This window comes from Boleophthalmus pectinirostris, unplaced genomic scaffold (assembly GCF_026225935.1).
Source record: "Boleophthalmus pectinirostris isolate CB_2022bp ecotype Guang Dong unplaced genomic scaffold, ASM2622593v1 HiC_scaffold_23, whole genome shotgun sequence".
Lineage (NCBI taxonomy): Eukaryota > Metazoa > Chordata > Actinopteri > Gobiiformes > Gobiidae > Boleophthalmus > Boleophthalmus pectinirostris.
Window position 1 is genome coordinate 34,499,056 of NW_026571207.1, and position 20,082 is coordinate 34,519,137.

The 20,082-nt window shown below is 41.0% G+C and overlaps 2 protein-coding genes across 3 annotated transcripts in view; one reads left to right on the forward strand and one right to left on the reverse strand.

Moving 5' to 3' along the window:
* htr4 (5-hydroxytryptamine receptor 4) overlaps positions 1-18,602 on the forward strand; it is a 262,431-nt gene extending 243,829 nt beyond the window's left edge. Inside the window, exon 6 of the mRNA XM_055158857.1 lies at positions 18,504-18,602. Within this exon, the coding sequence (XP_055014832.1) occupies positions 18,504-18,585 (82 nt within the window). The 3' untranslated portion in view covers positions 18,586-18,602. The remainder of the gene's footprint in view (positions 1-18,503) is intronic.
* Positions 6,147-17,414, reverse strand: LOC110160792 (E3 ubiquitin-protein ligase TRIM39-like). 2 transcript variants are annotated; one of them, XM_055158854.1, is made up of 4 exons: positions 17,217-17,414; positions 15,095-15,203; positions 12,801-14,181; positions 6,147-7,283 (listed from the first exon to the last, which is right to left on the reverse strand). In XM_055158854.1, exons 3-4 carry the CDS (start codon positions 14,178-14,180, stop codon positions 7,116-7,118), a joined length of 1,548 nt encoding a protein of 515 aa, XP_055014829.1. In that variant the 5' UTR covers position 14,181; positions 15,095-15,203; positions 17,217-17,414; the 3' UTR covers positions 6,147-7,115. The 2 variants fall into 2 exon arrangements, with proteins under 2 accessions (XP_055014829.1, XP_020781129.2); XM_020925470.2 differs by having other exon boundaries at positions 15,095-15,297.
* Positions 18,603-20,082: the final 1,480 nt, after the last annotated feature.

The window sequence follows — 20,082 nt, forward strand, 5'->3', positions numbered from 1 at the left end:
AAAAGTTACAGAAATGCACCTTTAATACATGACATAAAAATAATGATAATATATATATTTTTTGTTTTAACTTTAAAATGGAAAAATTAAAGATTAACAGGAGTAAGTATCAGAGGAAGAGAACTGTCACAAGGACAGAGCAATGGAAGGATGTTCTCAGTGAATCTGCAGTCAGTGATGGAGTGAATCAGAGTTGAAGTTTCTGCATCAAAATAAGCGACCAGGCCCTCGTCATAGTCCACAAACACCCCGACCTTCTCCACAGCAGACCACAGAGGATCTTTACTTCCTCCAGGAATTCTCCAGTATCCATTTTCAGGAGTGAAATTTGCAGATCTTTTTCTGTCTGCTGACTCCTTCATCACTCCTAAGACCCACTGAATCTTTCCTTTGACCTGAACTTCAAAATAAAACCTGCCAGAAGAAAACTTTTGTTTTCCTAAAACATACAGCTTTTTTGAAAATCTCTCCGGGGCGTCTGGAAGATTTGTTGTTTGATTTGTGTGTTCAACCTGTTTATAATCCTGAGACACTTGTAATTTTGGATGAGCTGTATCTGGATCTAGCGTCACCTTGACTGCATGTTTCTTTGCTTCTTTCAAGAGACTTTCAAAAAGACTCTTCATTTCTGAAGTAAACCTTGTGTTTAACTCAGACACAGCCTTGAAGACTCTTCCCTTGTACGATGGAGCCCACACAGACTTCTCTGTCCAGTCCTGCAGCTCTGGAGCAGGTTTGACTGAAGTGAAGGTTTGGACAAACTGAAAATGGTCGTCAGATCTCCAGATCTCCTCCATCTCAGCTCGTCTCTGCTCCAGCTCAGAGATTTCAGACTCTAAACCTAATATTAACTCTGCTGCCTCTTTCTGCATTTCCTCATGTTTCTCTTCGATGTTCAGTTTAAACTGATCCAGACTTTGTTGAACACACTCCATCAGATCATTGAAGAACTTCACTCCCTCTTCCATTTCTCTGTCTGCGTTCTTCTGACTGAGCAGCACAGACTTCAGTATTTCCTGGACTTTGTCTCTTCTCTCCTGTATCTCCTGCTGCAGATGTTTCTGCTGCTCCTCACACTGCTCCTTCAGGAGGACTGTGTTGTGGTCTCTGTGCTCTGTGTAACTGCAGAGGACACAGATGAGCTCAGAGTGGTCTCTGCAGAACAGCTCCAGAGGTCGGGCGTGTTCAGCACAGACCCGCTCCTCCAGGTCGGTCACCGCGGCGATGAGCTGGTGCTTCTGTAGGCGGGGCACTGTGAGGTGGGGCTGCAGGTGGAGGGGGCAGTAGGACGTCTGACACATGAGGCAGGACTTCAGCGCCTGCAGCTTTGGGTCAGGACACATGTCACACAGCACTCCTGACTCTGCTGCCGTCAGCTCTTCACCTCTTGGTTTGTTTTTCAACTCAGACAACATGTCTAACATGAAAGTGTTGGTCTTTAACACTGGTCTGCTGCTGAACTCCTCTTTACAGACGGGGCAGAAGTAGAGCTCAGAGGTGTCCCAGTGTTTATTGATGCAGGTGCAGCAGAAGCTGTGACCACAGGGAGTGGTCACTGGACCACTGAAGACCTCCAGACAAATGGAGCAGAGGAACTGGTCCTGAGACAGCACACAGCTCACACTCGCCATCCTGCAGACACACAGGAAACACATTTATATGTGATGAGTTTAGATCAACGACCACCTTTAATGGAAGCTCAGTGTGTTACAGGAAGGAAACTAGACAGACTTTGAGACTCTTAAGTTTGGCTGAACCTTTTGTCTTTAGCTGTACTTTTAAGGAGAGCTTCTCCTAGATTCTTGGGTTCTCCACCTTCACTGTCCGTGTTACAGTTTGCTGATGGTGAAGCAGGAGCTCTTTATTTACTGCTCTATGTACTTTCCTACTCTCACCTCATCATGAGCTTTGGGTAATGACTGAAAGGACAAGATGGTCAAAATGAGTTTCCTCTGCAGGTGTCTGTGCGCTTGTTACTGATCCCAAAGGCAGTGACCACAATAACAAAAGGAATACATCTAAGGAATAAAGAGTGGCAACACTTGTGTTTCTTTCTCAGATGCATCTCTTATTTCAATGAAACATCAATACAACTAACATTTATAATATGGCTTAAACAAATGATGTATATAGGGTCCTTTAACAATAAAAATCACGTCAGGAGGCTTTTTCCATATCAATGGGAGTAATATACATTTAGCATATATGCTCAATACAACTGTTATTTTAAAATAAAGATGAACAGCGTGAGCAGCTGAACCCTAGGAACCACCCTGCAAACTCCTGAGAGACTATTGGCTCCATGCAACCCGGCCCCACTGTGCTGTGGTTTAGCAAACTCCAAAGTTACACAAATCATTAAAACCCTACGATCATTTAACATGGAAGTATCATGAATCTTGAAGCTTTAATTCATGGTGAGTTTAACCAAATATAAACTTGCAGAATAGAGGGTGAGTCTTAGGGACAGAATGACAGGAACACTTGTGTTTCTTTCCTAGACGCATTTAAGGGGGACAAGATGTTGGTCCATCATAGACAACCAGGTCATGTGTCAAAGGTTCTGCCAACGATTTCCACTCTACTCCCCAATATCCACACAGGATTATACAACACAAATGCAAAATAATTATTTTTCTTAATTATTAGAGATTATTAGCAGAATTGATAACAACTACAGTAACAACTACTAAATATGGTGGCACATATATGGTTGCACCACATGCTACTTTAGAAACAGGACAAGGAGCTCAGTCTCCAAAGACTAACACAAAAAGTAACACCAGTGAGAAGTAATAATACTGCTTTAAACACCCAGACTCTCCTGTTTTTACAGTTATTATAGTTATTCTGATTTATTCTGTTCACCTGTTCAAACATGTGTAGGAACCAGTAATGTAATAACAGCCAATAAAGTAATACATTTTAAATGTAATAAGCTGATAATGTAATAACCAAAAAATAATGTAATAACTTGAGTGATCCAAAAATGTATTACATTATTGGCTGGGTAAGGGAAAAAACATGTCTTGTATAATAACTCCAGCCAATAATGTTGTACACATATATTATATGTTGAAGTTCTGTTGGAGTTTTGTAATACGTATATATAACTTTGCATCTTTTATTACTCAACCCTATAGTTTTATTTCTTTGGTGACATCAGTAATTCATACTTTTACTCTATTATTCTTAACATAATACTATTAAGTGTTGCTCACCTGATGTTTGTTGTTTATAGATGTTTAAAGTTGATGGTTTGATTCTGGATTGAGCAGACACTCCACACCAGCTCTTCTCTCTCTCTCTCTCTCTTGAGTTTCAGTTCTCGTGAAGCAGCAGAGTTTTGTCATGTTGCTCTGCCTCCAAAACACTTGCTCTTTTTTCACTGATAAGCTGCATGGACTGTGAACTATGAGCACATGAGCAGGTGAACAGCTGAGCCCAATAAAGAGGCCAGTCAATGCTATAACTTTAAATCATGGTAAAACTGAATTAAAAGTACATTTCTGGGTTAAACTGTGTCCAAAAAAACGAGTGAAAACCAGGACTAAACCAAGACTTTAAAGCTCAAAAAAGACTAGACCAGGACTTAATATGCTGATCCAGACCTAAAAAAAGAGACAAAAGCATGACAAAACCTGGACAGAAACGGGTCTAGGCCAGAACTAAAATGATACTAACCCTGGGCCTGTCATGATAACAAATTTAGAAGTATGATTTATTGTTGGAGAAAATATAGATGATAAATTAGTGAATCTTAAGTTATAACACTGACACAATAACCCTAAAGCAGGACTGTCCCACAAAAACTATTCTAAATGTGCAATACTGCTACTGGCTCTTCTCCTTTTCAGTGTTGTGTGTGCAGTTCCTCTGGTTTGGCACATATACAGATCATCTTAAAAAATCTAAAATATCATGAAAAAGTTTTATGTTTTTTGTTACTCATTTCAGAAAGTTAAACTCGTGTATTATCCAGACTCATGACATGACACATCCTCAGGGAATGTTGAGGACATCAGCTGAAAAGTATAAATCTGTCTTAACAACATTACAGCATTCATTGAAGTAAACGTATTTATCCCTGTTAGATATTTTATTCCAAAGATTAAAAAAAGATCACAGAGACTCCAGGACGTCCCCAAGAAGAAAAACACAAACTGTATATTTAGATTTTGCAGAGAGTGAATATGCAAAGGTTCCACATTGTGACATCATGAAGTGGTAGTTTTCAAGTGAGCAGCTCCTTTTACCTTTAGTTCAGTAGAGATTGGCAATTCCGGGGCTAAAATTATCCAAATGATTCTAGTGAAGGTGTGTGGAGTTTAAAACACAGTGGAGCACTTCCTGTTTAAGAGAAGAACTCAGAACTCAGGGTTTGTGTGTTAAATGTGTGCGAATGAAACAAAACACAACTGTAAGGGTGTGTCTGATGAGGAAACGTTATAACAAGGGATGGGCATTCGATAAAATTTTCTTAATCGATCGTTGGGAGAATTAACAATTGATTTTCGATTAATCATTAATGTTTTTATATTAAAATTATCATTATTATTATTACTGTTACTAATCTGCATAAAATAAACCATCATCACTCTAGAGCCACATCAGCCCGTTTGAGATTATAATGTGTTTAATGCAACTTTGACACATTTGTTTATGTTTTACAGAAACAAAACTTAAAACCACATGGCTCATTTGCATAAATTATAAGCTCTGAAAAAAGCAGCTCTTTCCTTGTGCGCTGATGCGGTTCTGCTTCTGTCGGACTACAGAACACGACTCAGTGGAATATGAGTGTTCTCTCTGTGACAGTCAGTGTTGGGGAGTAACAGATTATATGTTCCGGCGTTACGTACTCAGAGTACTAATTATGAGTAACTGTATTTAGTTACAGTTAGTGTTTCAGTGAGAGGTAATTGGATTACAGTTATTTTGTTGAAATAAATGGATTACACAACGGTATGTTCTTGTTTTCACATTTTGGGCTAAACCAGGACTAAACCAGGACTAAACCAGGACTAAACCAGGACTAAAACCAGGACTAAACTATGTTATTAGGTTCTTTTTCCAGACCAAGAGTTTGTTTTCATACCTGGAAAAAGAACCTAATAACATAAATTATCAGAAGACCAAATGAACGTCATCGGACAGGACTAAAACCAGGACTAAGCTAGTACTAAACCAGGTCTAAACCAGGACTAAATCAGGTCTAAACAATATGACACCTAACAGGAGCGTGGAGTAGCAGTGATCTCATATAAAAATCATTTCTCTATCAATAATATTTTTAATACGGTTAAGGAAAGACTGGACTTTTTATCGTCTTTTAGCAAACATAAACTTTGCTTCTCTACAGTAAACAAAAGTCTGTTCATGGAGTCTTGGGCTCAACAGACAATTTGAAGAGAACAAACATGAATTTTCAGGATGTTATGTAATGTTGTTACATTCATGTAGTTTTTAAAAAGCATGACAATACAAGTAATCCAAAGTATTCAGATTACATTACTCACCTTAAAGTAAATTAATGGATTACGTTACAAACTACATTTTGGGGTATGTAATCTGTAATCTGTAGGGGAATACATTTTAAAAGTCACCTTCCCAACACTGGTGACAGAGGGATGATGATGATGATGATGATGATGATGATGTCGCGTTGGAGATGGTTCATGTTTTCAGAGATCAGACGTGTGCAGGTTTAGTGCAGCTCTTTATTTAACATCATTTCACTCTATTTATTTGTGATGAAAAGACTGAAAAGTGTTTATCTTTTGGACACATGTGACTGAACTTTATGTTGCAGTAACCGGGATACTACATGCACCGTGACGAAACCGAGACTCAAAAAACCGAGACTCAAAAACCCCGATCGATACCCGGGACACTGATGTGCTGTAAACACAATCACTGAGTGAACAGTGTCTCCAAGGAGCCAGAGCCAAACGTGGGACTGTGAGGCACAACTCCAGTGTTTATGTCAGACGCAGCCTCGTCTCCTTTTGCTAAGCTACATTCAGTTTGTCGATTATAAATGAACATGATCGACAAAATTCTTAATGGTCAATTATCATCAGTCGACTAATCATGCCCATACCTAGTTATAATCAGAAAATATTGTCATTTGGCTTTTTTAAGAACAAAACTAAATTAAAACATTGTTTGATTTATTGCTCTTTATTTTTTCATTACAACTGGGGAACATTTTGATCAAGAAACTGATCATAACAGACATAACAGAATTTGGCTTTTTAATCTGAATTTTCCATTTTAAATATCCACACATACTAACTACTACATTAACCAAAACTAAATCACTTTTACATCAGAGAAAATACAATCATTTCTATTTTGAAAGGTGCACTATGTAACTTTTTGGTTGGGGGTCCTTCACCTGTTTGTTTCTGTGGAGATGTCATTGGTCTGCCTGGAATGTTCCACAGTGTGACATTAAACAGATCTACTTAATAGTTATTAAATTATAGGTGGTTTTATAACTCAAAATTATCTAGAAAAACTTGGTCTGGTTTGGTCTCCTTGGAGATAGAAAGGTTTAATGCCATACTGTGAAACATTCCAGACAAAGCAATAACATTCCATGGAGAAAAAAAAGTTACATAATGCACCTTTAATACATGGCATAAAAATAAAAAAAGAGTATTTTTGTTTTTTTTTTTACTTTAAAAAGAAACTAGAAAAGCACTCAGAGAGCGCAGACCTCCGCCAAGGACTACAGTCCCCCTCATATTAATTGTGTTTTCCATAAATATTTGTCTCGTATCTTTCAATTTGGAATATGAAAGAGGATCCCATTGTCCATCCCTGAGTCAAATTTCATGGGGTTTGGTCAATAATTAACCGAGATATTGAGAAACAAAATTTTTGGCCCCATTTACCACAATGTTAACTAAAATTTCAAAGTGATCCAGAATCCAGGATTTCTTCCGGATCACCCCCAAAATGAAATCAGTTCTTCCTTTTCACATTTCCAACAAATCCTGAAAATTTCATCAAAATCGGTCCATAACTTTTTGAGTTATGTTGCTAACAAACAAACAAACAGACAAACGCCGGCAAAAACATAACCTCCTTGGCGGAGGTAAAAAAAACTAACGTTTGACAGGAGTAAGTATCAGAGGAAGAGAGTTGCTGCCAGGACAGAGCAATGGAAGGATGTTCCCAGTGAAACGACAGTCAGTGATGGAGTGAATCAGAGTTGAAGTTTCTGCATCAAAATAAGCGACCAGGCCCTCGTCATAGTCCACAAACACCCCGACCTTCTCCACAGCAGACCACAGAGGATCTTTACTTCCTCCAGGAATTCTCCAGTATCCATTTTCAGGAGTGAAATTTGCAGATCTTTTTCTGTTTGCTGACTCCTTCACCACTCCTAAGACCCACTGAATCTTTCCTTTGACCTGAACTTCAAAATAAAACTTGCCAGAAGAAAACTTTTGTTTTCCTAAAACATACAGCTTATTTGAAAATCTCTCTGGGGCGTCTGGAAGATTTGTTGTTTGATTTGTGTGTTCAACCTGTTTATAATCCTGAGACACTTGTAATTTTGGATGAGCTGTATCTGGATCTAGCGTCACCTTGACTGCATGTTTCTTTGCTTCTTTCAAGAGACTTTCAAAAAGACTCTTTATTTCTGAAGTAAACCTTGTGTTTAACTCAGACACAGCCTTGAAGACTCTTCCCTTGTACGATGGAGCCCACACAGACTTCTCTGTCCAGTCCTGCAACTCTGGAGCAGGTTTGACTGAAGTGAAGGTTTGGACAAACTGAAAATGGTCGTCAGATCTCCAGGTCTCCTCCATCTCAGCTCGTCTCTGCTCCAGCTCAGAGATTTCAGACTCTAAACCTAATATTAACTCTGCTGCCTCTTTTTGCATTTCCTCATGTTTCTCTTCGATGTTCAGTTTAAACTGATCCAGACTTTGTTGAACACACTCCATCAGATCATTGAAGAACTTCACTCCCTCTTCCATTTCTCTGTCTGCGTTCTTCTGACTGAGCTGCACAGACTTCAGTATTTCCTGGACTTTGTCTCTTCTCTCCTGTATCTCCTGCTGCAGATGTTTCTGCTGCTCCTCACACTGCTCCTTCAGGAGGACTGTGTTGTGGTCTCTGTGCTCTGTGTAACTGCAGAGGACACAGATGAGCTCAGAGTGGTCTCTGCAGAACAGCTCCAGAGGTCGGGCGTGTTCAGCACAGACCCGCTCCTCCAGGTCGGTCACTGCGGCGATGAGCTGGTGCTTCTGTAGGCGGGGCACTGTGAGGTGGGGCTGCAGGTGGAGGGGGCAGTAGGACGTCTGACACATGAGGCAGGACTTCAGCGCCTGCAGCTTTGGATCAGGACACATGTCACACAGCACTCCTGACTCTGCTGCCGTCAGCTCCTCACCTCTTGGTTTGTTTTTAAACTCAGACAACATGTCTAACATGAAAGTGTTGGTCTTTAACACTGGTCTGCTGCTGAACTCCTCTTTACAGACGGGGCAGAAGTAGAGCTCAGAGGTGTCCCAGTGTTTGTTGATGCAGGTGCAGCAGAAGCTGTGACCACAGGGAGTGGTCACTGGACCACTGAAGACCTCCAGACAAGATGGAGCAGAGGAACTGGTCCTCAGACAGCACACTGCTTTCACTTCCCATCCTGCAGACACAGGAAACACATTTACATGTGATGAGTTTAGATCAATGATGAAGATCATGTTTAATCACCATGAAAGCTCTGTGTGTCACCAGGGAGGACACACTTTTGTATTTAACTGTACTTTTAAGGAGAGCTTCTCCCAGATTCTTGGGGTACTACTACTACTACTACTACTACTACTACTACTACTACTACTACTACGCTCAGTGCACTTCACTCAGTGAGCTACTATAGCCACAGCTGCCCTGGGGCAGACTGATGGAAGCAAGGCTGCTAATCTGCACCATCAGCCCATTCGACCAGCACATTCACAGACTACATTCATACTGGGCAGGGTGGGTGAAGTGTCTTGTCTAAGAACACAACAACAGAACTTGGTCTAAGCTGGAATCAAACCTCCAACCTGCGGGTTGAAGAGTGAGTGCTTGAACCACTGATGCCATAGTCCTTTACCGTGGAGGGAGTGAATTTAACACAGAGGAGAATCTCAGGACAGATTATTTCAATGTATCTCAGCAGTTTGACTGAGACACACCCAGGCTCTTCTGTTCACACAGTTATTATAGTTCTTCTCATTTATTCTGTTCACCAGTTCAAACATGTTTCTATCTGATGACAGTCACATTTTTATTAGTCATAGCTACGTAAAAAAAAAACACTTCTGTTTACTTTACTTTGCTTTTGCACCATTACTTAACCTTTAGTTTTGTTTCTTTGGTGATATTAGTAATTAAGTGTTACTCACCTGCTGTTTGTTGTTTATAGATGTTTAAAGTTGATGGTTTGATTCTGGTTTGAGCAGACACTCCACACCCGCTCCTCTCTCTCTCTCTCTCTCTGTCTCTCGCTCTTGAGTTCTGTTTCCTGTGCAGCAGCAGAGTTTTGTCATGTTGCTCCGCCTCCAAAACACTTCCTGATTTTTCACTGATAAGCTGCACTGGACTGTGAACTATGAGCGCGTGAACAGCTGAGCCCAATAAAGAGACCAGTCGATGCTATAACCTGAACTCATGGTAAAACTGAATTAGATGTACAGTTCTGGGTTAAACTGTGTCAAAAATGAGTGTAAACCAGGACTTTAAAGCTCAAAAAAGACTAAACCAGGACTTAATAGGCTGATCCAGAGCTAAAAAAAGACAAAATCATGACTAAATAGACACTTAATCCAATGACAAAACCTGGACAGAATCAGGTCTAGGCCAGAACTAAAAATGATACAAACCCTGAGCCTGTCATGATAACAAATTTGAAAGTACGATTTATTGCTGAAGAAAATACAGACGATAAATAATAATAGTGAAGCTCAGTTATAACACTGACACAATAAACCTAAAACAGGACTGTCCACAAGAACTATTCTAAATGTACAATAAGGTTAAAAAACACAAACAGTAATAAGGAAATAGCAGAATGAAATTAGTTTGTTTCTGTAATGAGTCAGAGAAGTTATTTATTCAAACCTCTACAGCTCAAATCTTACAGCAGTACAGAAATATAACAAACGGTTCCCCAAAAGTACCAAGAAAAAGTACTTACGATAAATACTGACCCCCAAAAATCACTGTTCCAACCATAAACACTTCCAGCTCCATCAATTCTGGCTCCAGTTCACTTTCAACTGAAAATCCGTCATCACTTTCTCTGTAACTTTAGCTGTCGGGCTTGTTATTTTGGTCTTAAAATGTTCATATTAACCTTCTCTACATGATTCTTGTGTTTTTATTTATCTACTTTGTCCTTGAATCAGGATATGAACATTAATAACAGACCAGTGAGGGATATTTTTAACAAGTTTGACTGACAGTGGCCACATTTACTTGATGTTTTTTTAATTCCAAATTAATTGCTCTGAAGTAAATAGTTCAGAAATAAAATATTCTCCTTTGAGTTTACATGGAAATAATAATTCCTGAATTGAGGTTTAACATGGAAAACACGTTAAATCACCTTTGATCAGCGTCTGGGGGTGGGGAAGGGTTCCGATTGGACAGAGACACTGACGTATTTACAACGACAGGAAGAAAACACACACTTCAGCAATAATAATAAAGATAATAATACATAACACTTGGATTGCGCTTTTCAAGATACATAAAGACGCTTTACATGAGAAGACAAACAACGACAAACAAGAGAAAACGAGAGTTAATGAAAGTTTTTTTTAAAGAGATGAGTTTTCAGGGCTTTTTTTTTTAAACATGGGGAGTGTGGATGAGTCTCTGATGTGTTTGGGCAGGGAGTTCCAGAGGGTGGGGGCAGCAGCGGAGAACACCCAGTCACCCCAGGTCTTATGTTTAGTTCTGGTGGGGGGGTATACAGGAGGTTGGCGTCAGCTGATCGGAGGGCACGGGTGGGGGTGTGGTGGTGGTGGAGGAGGAGCTCAGAGAGGCAGGCGGGGGCCAGGTTGTGGAGGGACTTGAGCTGGATGTGCTGGGGGACGGGGAGCCAGTGGAGATCTCTGAGGACAGGGGTGAGGTGTTCACGGGAGGAGGTGCGGGTGAGGAGGCGGGCAGCAGAGTTCTGCATGTACTGGAGTCTGGAGGGGGAATCATAGAGCAGCTATTACAGTAGTCGAGGCGGGAGGTGACAAAAGCGTCATCTCGGTTTGTCGTGACGTCACGGACACAAACATGATCCAAACTTTTTTCGCAGTCGTTCCAATGATAATGAAGTAGCAGCTGGAGAATTCTCTCATCACGCTTTACGTCTGTCGGCTGAGGAGGAGAAGGGAGGAAGAAGACAAACTGAGTCAACGGCTGCTCTACCTCAGCCCACTCCCGCATTTTTATGTTTTCTACCATCCACTGTTTTCATTATTTGTAGTTCTTCCAGCGCACTTATTAAAAAAACATTTTTGGCTCAAGACCAACATTTGTTCCGGGCAGCCATCTTACAGTGCGTCATCGTATCAGAAGGGCAACCCAACAAGCAGAATTAATTCCGAATAATCATTTTCATTAGGAAAGTGTTTACATCATGGGTGTCAAACATACGGCCCGGGGGCTGGATCCGGCCCTCCAAGACCTTTAATCTGGCCCTCGGCTGATTTTCTACTAAAATATTTTAATTATATTTTCTATTCAAATATTGGTAATTTCCTGCAGTGCTTAACATATCAGCGTCTCCAGCGTCTCTGTACGTGGCCCCTCCCACCAGAGCAGCACAAATGAAAGACTTGTCTCTTTCCAAACGCTCTTAAAGGACGATCGTTTTGACTGTTGACCGTGACACCCTCATCAACAAAATGTCAAAAATGAGAAAAGTGGAGCTGAGTGCAGGATTTTACAAGAAAAATGGACACAAATTCAAGTTAAAACATTGTGTTGAAATTGCATTTATTTTAAGTTTCAGGTTGTTGATAATATAATAATATTTTGTAAAAGAAAGAGTTCATCTATTAAAGATTTCTGTAATAGATTTGTGTTTCTCTGCACAAATACTTGAACTTATTGTTATTTTTGGGGTTTATATGCCATGAGTTTTCTAATCCGGCCCCTTTGGGAAGTGGTTGGATATGGCCCCTGGACCAAAATGAGTTTGACACCCCTGGTTTACATTGTCTTTTTTAAAGTGGGGAATTTATTTTTATTCAGAATTCAATTATTTTTATTCAGAAGCTCTCGTGTAAACGTGGCAAGTGCTGCTAAGTGGGAAGGGGTGTTACCTCTTCAACAGCCTCGCTCCAGATTGGCTCTTCAGTTGCTATGATACTCATGCTTCCAAATATGGAATGGCTCCAAATCTGTCCTATAAGTGCTAGCCTCAACAAGCTTCCTTTGACTGGAGCTGAAATAACCTGTTCTCTGTTCTGTAAATAAAACTACAGACACCGTATAGGCTCGTACAAATACTGTAGGCTCTCACAGGTTCCTAATACTATTAATATAACACAGTATACACAGTATGTATGGAAACATGTAAAAGTATTTTATGACTGATTTCTGAGCAACAAAAATATACTAAATATAGACAGGTGTAAGTATCAGAGGAGCAGAGTTGCTTTTGTTACAGTTGCCAGGACTGAACATTGGAAGGATGCTCCCAGTGAAACGACAGTCAGTGATGGAGCGAATCAGAGCTGAAGTTTCTGCATCAAAAAAACAGATCAGACCCTCGTCATAGTCCACAACACCCCGACCTTCTCCACAGCAGACCACAGAGGATCTTTACATCCTCCATGGATTTTCCAGTATCCATTGTCAGGAGTTAAGTTCTCAGATCTCAATTTCCTATCTGCTGTCTCCTCTGTCATTCCTAAGTGCCACTTAGTCTTTTCTTTGACCTGAACTTCAAAATAAAACCTGCCTGAAGCAAACTTTTGTTTACCCAAAACATTAAACATTTTTGAAAATCTTTCAGAGGTGTCTGGAAGATCATTTTTTTGCTTCATGCATAGAACCTGTTTATAATCGTGAGACAGTTGTAAGTTTGGATGAGCTGTATCTGGATCTAGAGTCACCTCGACTGCATGTTGCTTTGCCTCTTTCAGGTGAGTCTCAAAATGTGTATTTATCTCTGTATTTAGCCTGTTTTTTAACTTAGATACAGCGATGGTGACTCTGCCCTTGTACAATGGAACCCTCACAAACTTCTCTGTCCAGTCCTGCAGCTCTGGAGCAGGTTTGGCTGAAGTGAAAAATTGAACAAAATCAAAATGGTCAGCAGATTTCAAAGGCTCCTCTATCTCAGCTTGTCTCTGCTCCAGCTCAGAGATTTCAGACACCAAACCCAATATTAACTCATCTGCCTCTGTCTTTATTTCCTCATGTTTCTCTTCGATGTTCAGTTTAAACTGATCCAGACTTTGTTGAACACACTCCATCAGATCATTGAAGAACTTCACTCCCTCTTCCATTTCTCTGTCTGCGTTCTTCTGACTGAGCTGCACAGACTTCAGTATTTCCTGGACTTTGTCTCTTCTCTCCTGTATCTCCTGCTGCAGATGTTTCTGCTGCTCCTCACACTGCTCCTTCAGGAGGACTGTGTTGTGGTCTCTGTGCTCTGTGTAACTGCAGAGGACACAGATGAGCTCAGAGTGGTCTCTGCAGAACAGCTCCAGAGGTCGGGCGTGTTCAGCACAGACCCGCTCCTCCAGGTCGGTCGCCGCGGCGATGAGCTGGTGCTTCTGTAGGCGGGGCACTGTGAGGTGGGGCTGCAGGTGGAGGGGGCAGTAGGACGTCTGACACATGAGGCAGGACTTCAGCGCCTGCAGCTTTGGATCAGGACACATGTCACACAGCACTCCTGACTCTGCTGCCGTCAGCTCTTCACCTCTTGGTTTGTTTTTAAACTCAGACAACATGTCTAACATGAAAGTGTTGGTCTTTAACACTGGTCTGCTGCTGAACTCCTCTTTACAGACGGGGCAGAAGTAGAGCTCAGAGGTGTCCCAGTGTTTGTTGATGCAGGTGCAGCAGAAGCTGTGACCACAGGGAGTGGTCACTGGACCACTGAAGACCTCCAGACAGATGGAGCAGAGGAACTGGTCCTGAGACAGCACACAGCTCACACTCGCCATCCTGCAGACACACAGGAAACACATTTACATGTGATGAGTCTAGATCAACAACCACCTTTAGTGACCACGGAGCTCAGTGTGTTACAGGAAGGAAACTAAACAGACTTTGAGACTCTTAAGTTTGGCTGAACCTTTTGTCTTTATCTGTACTTTTAAGGAGAGCTTCTCCTAGATTCTTGGGTTCTCCACCTTCATCATCCATGATACAGTTTGCTTTATTTACCACTCTATCTACTTTCCTACTCTCACCTCTTCATGAGCTTTTGGTAATGACTGAAAGGACAAGATGGTGGATACAGACGGTCAAAATGAGTTTCCTTGCAGGTGTCTGGGCACTACTTTAGAAACAGAACGAGGAGCTCAGTCTCCAAAGAGTAACACAAAAGGAAACACCAGTGAGAATTATAAAAAATAATGCTTTAAACTTGTAATGCACTTTACATCCTTGTCAAAGTCTCAGTGCACTTCACTGTAGTCACTGTTCACTCAGTGAGCCACTATAGCCACAGCTGCCCTGAGGCAGACTGATGGAAGTAAGGCTAACAATCTGCATCATCAACCCATCCAACTACCACATTTACAGACTACATCCATTCAAGTGAACTTGGCACAGAGGAGAATCTCAGGACAGATTATTTCAGTGTAGCTCAGCCAGTTTGACTGAGACACACCCAGGCTCTTCTGTTCACACAGTTATTATAGTTCTTCTCATTTATTCTGTTCACCAGTTCAAACATGTTTCTATTTGATGAGAGTTACATTTGTATTACAGTCATAGCTACGTTAAAAAAAAATAAATAAATAAAAAAACGTTACTTTTGAATTTTTATTACTTAACCCTTTAGTTTTGTTTCTTTGGTGATATTTATACTCTATTATTCTTAGCATAATACTCTAATATAATTGTTACTCACCTGCTGTTTGTTGCTTATAGATGTTTATAGTTGATGGTTTGATTCTGGTTTGAGCAGACACTCCACACCCGCTCCTCTCTCTCTCTCTCTCTCTCTTGAGTTCTGTTTCCTGTGAAGCAGCAGAGTTTTGAAATGTTGCTCCGCCTCCAAAACACTTGCTGGTTTTTCAGTGGTGTGCCTGAAGTGTGCCTCAATCCTATAACCTGAAATCATTGGTAAAACGGAATTAGATGTACAACCAAGACTTTAAAGCTCAAAAAAGACTAAACCAGGACTTAATAGGCTGACCCAAAAGCCCCAAAAAGACCCAAAAGCATGACTAAATAGAGGCTTAATCCAGTGACAGAACCGGGTCTAGGCCAGAACTAAAATGACTCTAACCTGACGCTAATCAACTGGCACTAAATCTACAGGGTTTGTGTGTTAAACATGTGTGAATGAAACAAAACACAACTCCAGGTCTGTTTGTGATGAGGAAACATTAGAACACAGATCAGAAAATACTATAATATGAGCCTTTTAACTAATGAAGTGAGTAGCCTAACATCACTGTTGGGCAAGTTATTTTAAAACTATAATGTGTTATTTATGACTTGTTACTGTCATTTCAAAGTAATTCGTTACATTACAATATTACTGTGTTTAAAAAGACATTACACAACTATTGCAGCACTTTTAAGTTACTCTCACCAAAATAACTGAGCGAAGATGCTGAACTTTTGTGCTGTATATGGACCGAACCAGGACTGAACCAGGTCTAAACCAGGACTAAACCAGGACTAAACCACGTCTAAACCATGTCTAAACCAGGACTAAACCAGGATTAAACCAGGACTAAATCAGGACTAAACCAGAACTGAACCAGGACTAAACCAGGACTGAACCACGTCTAAACCAGGACTAAACCAGGACTGAATCAGGACTAAGCTAGGTCTAAACCAGGACTGAACCGAGGGCTAAACCAGGACTAAACCACGTCTAAACCAGAGGTGAACCAGGACTAAACCAGGACTGAATCAGGACTAAACCAGGACTAAACCAGGACTACCCAGAACTAAACCAGAGCTGAACCAGGACTAAACCAGGACTGAACCAGGACTGAATCAGGACTAAACCAGGACTAAACCAGGTCTAAACTGGGACTAAACCAGGACTGAATCAGGTCTAAACCAGGACTACACCAGGACCAAACCAGGACTAATCTTGGACTAGAACTTGGAAGCGCTTTGCAGACAGGGTTCTGCGTGGAGTTCTGCGTCGGTCCTTTCGCCCGCGGTCACTTGACGGTCTACGTGGCTGCGTCTCCATCGTTTCTCCGTGCCGGTGATTTTAGCGAATTTGTATGAAGAAAAACCCACCACTTCAATCCAGGTTAAAAAAACATTGTAACGCACGATACTGACATTTGTACTGAGTAAAATATATATATTTTTTTCCCTGTAATACCATAACATTACTGCGTTACAGCAAAAAGCAACGCATTACAGTAATTTGTTACTTTTATAACACGTTACTCCCAACACTGTCTAACATACACTATATGCACTTTAAACCCCTACAGTAACTCCTCCACACTTGTGCTTATATTTGCGGTCATCCTCTAAACTCCTAATGGTCCTACTTCAATGTGGAAACCATTTAGTCTCCTACACCACTTTGTGCGTTACACCACCTCCATCTTAGCAGCTCTACACATTTAAATATATTCTCAGTGTACATTTCACGGCTAGTGTATCTGCAGTAAGTGTCCTTGGACCTTGTGTTTATGTAAATATCTGGGAATGGTTTTAGCCGGCTGAGAGGTGACACTAAATGTGTACATAGTGATTATACTGTGGGTTTTTCAGAGCTGTGAGTGTCTTTGAAAAGCTGTTAAACAAAGGCGAAATCCATTATCCGTGTCAAATGTCTCTTCGGTCTAATGTGAGTGGGCTCAAACTGAAAACACTTCCACCTTGTGATGTCATGTGGTAATACAGGAAGTGCCCCACTGTGTTTTTAATCTTCATACACCTTCAGTAGAATCATTTGGGTAATTTCAGTCCTTGCCAATATACTGAACACAAGGTAAAAAGGAGCTGTTGACTTGAAAAGTACAGTTTTGGAAGAATATTTGACTTACACTGCTGTTGATCTGGCTCTGAATCCTGTTTTCTCTTTGGTCTAATCCACACTGTAGTCACACTTCTGTGCTAAAAGTCAGATTTCATCATTTAACGGGGTAATAAAAAGTAACGTAATAAAAACAAAAGTAATAAAAAGCATGTTTGCTGTCGATAGCAGCAGATCCAAAAGTTGTTTACAAAGGATAGCACTTCCTTTTCTGTGTGCGCACAACGTGAGTCTGACCAATCAGAGGGAGAGGGGCGGGTCTTAGAGTCGAGACCTGCAGTGTTATTGGCTGAGAGGCAGGTCTTAGAGCTGCTGCAAAACACAGACATTTCAGAGCAGAGTGACGTCCTCTCAAACTTTTTTTAAAGGGTATAGACCCCTGGTCCTGGTTCAGCCCTTTTTGTCCTATTTTAAACCTGTTTTAGTCTTGGTTCAGTCCTGATTTAATCCTGGTTTAGCCCTAGTTTAGTCCTGGTTTGCACCTGTTTTAGACCTGTTTTTGTCCTGGTTTAGTCTGGGTTTAGTCCTGTTTCAGTCCTGGTTTAGCCCTGGTGTAGACTTAGTTTAGTCATGGTTCAGTCATGATTTAGTCCTGGTTCAGTCCTGGTTCAATCCTGGTTTAGGCCTAGTTTTGTTCGGGTTTAGTCCTGTTTCAGTCGTGGTTTAGTTCTGGTTTAGTCCTGTTTCAACCCTGGTTTAGACCTGGTTCAGTCCTGATTTAATCCTGGTTTAGCCCTAGTTTAGTCCTGGTTTGCACCTGTTTTAGACCTGTTTTAGACCTGGTTTAGTGCTGGTTTAGCCCTGGTTTAGTCCCGGTTTAGACCCAGTTTTGTCCAGGTTTAGTCTGGGTTTAGTTCTCTTTCAGTCCTGGTTTAGCCCTGGTTTAGACTTGGTTTAGTCCTGGTTCAATCCTGGTTTAGGCCTAGTTTTGTTCGGGTTTAGTCCTGTTTCAGTCGTGGTTTAGTTCTGGTTTAGTCCCGTTTCAGTCCTGTTTCAACCCTGGTTTAGTCCTGGTTCAGTCCTGATTTAGTCATGGTTTAGACTTGTATTATTCTTGGATTAATCTAGGTTCAGTCCTGGTTTAGACCTGGTTCTGTCGTGGTTTAGACCTGGTTTAGACTTCGTTCAGTCCTGGTTTATTCCTGGTTTAGACTTGGTTTAGTCCTGGTTTAATCCTGGTTCAGTCGTACTTTAGTCCTCGTTTAATCCTGTTTAAATCCTGTTTCAGTCCTGGTTCAGTCCTGGTTCAGTCCTGGTTCAGTCTTGGTTTAGCCTGATTACTCTTTGTTTGTTTCAGGTATTCAGTTCTCCACAACGGGACCCACTCGGAGCAGGACCGGGGTCAGACCGACACCGAGTCCCACGAGTCCTGTCTGTGATGGGGCCTCCCTCTGAACACCGCCCCCCGCTGGAGCCCGGCGGCAGTGCGGGAGGACAGCCACAAGAGCGACAGAACCAAGGAGAAGGAGCACGTCCAAAAGAGAGGGGCCAAGACACTGCAGAGTTTGCAGATTTTCACAGTGCAGTCAGTTATGCTACTAAAGACAAACTTTACTTCAGTGATTATGATGAATTTGATTTGAGTTCGGGGCAAAATGATAAAATTTGGCTGCCTTTTCATGCCAAAATCAAGATTTACACACCTATCTTTACATTACGATGAAAAGGACACAATGGAGTTGGGACTTTTCACTTCTGTTTTGTATCACTAAGCAGATTTTGGTCGCCTAAAACGAACGAGCCCTCCACCAGAAAAGTTACGTTAAGTGCACAAACAGGGTTCCCACTCTTTTTCACTGACAACATTTCAAAACTTTTCTATGCCTCTTTTTCAAGACCTAAAGTGAATTTTCCATGACTTCCCAGCACCTACATGTGTTGAACTGATCAGACTTTTAGGGCTAAATATGAAATTTTAACCCTTTCCACTCCCCTTATGGTTTGGGATTATAGTTTTTTAAACATTCAAAATCCTGTCAGTGCATTTATTGTCGTCTCTTTTAAACAAAAGGCGCAGACGTTCAGAAATAATCACAACAGCCTCACGAGAACTTAACAGAACGCTGGAGTTACGTGAAAGACCTACTAAAATTCTGTGACTTTTCCAAAACCTTCATTGAATTTACAAAATTCAGTGACCTTTCCCAGGCATTCCTGTCGGACATTTTCAGTTTCCGTGACTTTTCCAGAATTTCCATGACTGTGGGAGCCCTGCGCAAATTGTGAAGCACGAGGTACCGCTCGAGAGAAATAACACAAATGAAACTGAGATTGAAAATTCTTCATACTAGACACACAAGGCAGGATATAAACTACAATAAACTACACTTAAACATACTGTATAAGTTTTTTATTCTACCCTCTACAGCTCTAATCCTACGTTATTACACCCAAAATGGCCAAAATCTCACTACTATTGCAAAGAAAAAGAAGTCCCCGTGATAAAATACATAGTTCAGCTTTCATATACTGAACGTTAAGTCAATATAGTCATTATTCAGTCATTTAAAGCTGCAGTATGTAACTTTCTGGAGGTGGAAAAGTCACCTGCAGGATTTTACGGAAATAGAAAGTTAAAGCCATACTTCGACACATTCTCCACGAAGTTAGGCCAGTTTTATATCAGGTTAAGTTTAGAGCCAAAGGAACAACATTTAAACGGAGATTAGCAGGTGCGGCTTCTCCTCCGGGCCGAGTGAGAGTCGGGTTTGTGGAGACGCGAGCCCGCTCCCAGTAAGGACGCATGTTTTTAGTGCAATAAACACAACCAAAATAATAATAATAATAATAAGGGAAATACATGCTTTTATTTGAGTCTGGTTTTGGGGCTGAAAGTTGCATACTGTGGCTTTAAAGATCACTGCGCAAATGGGAAA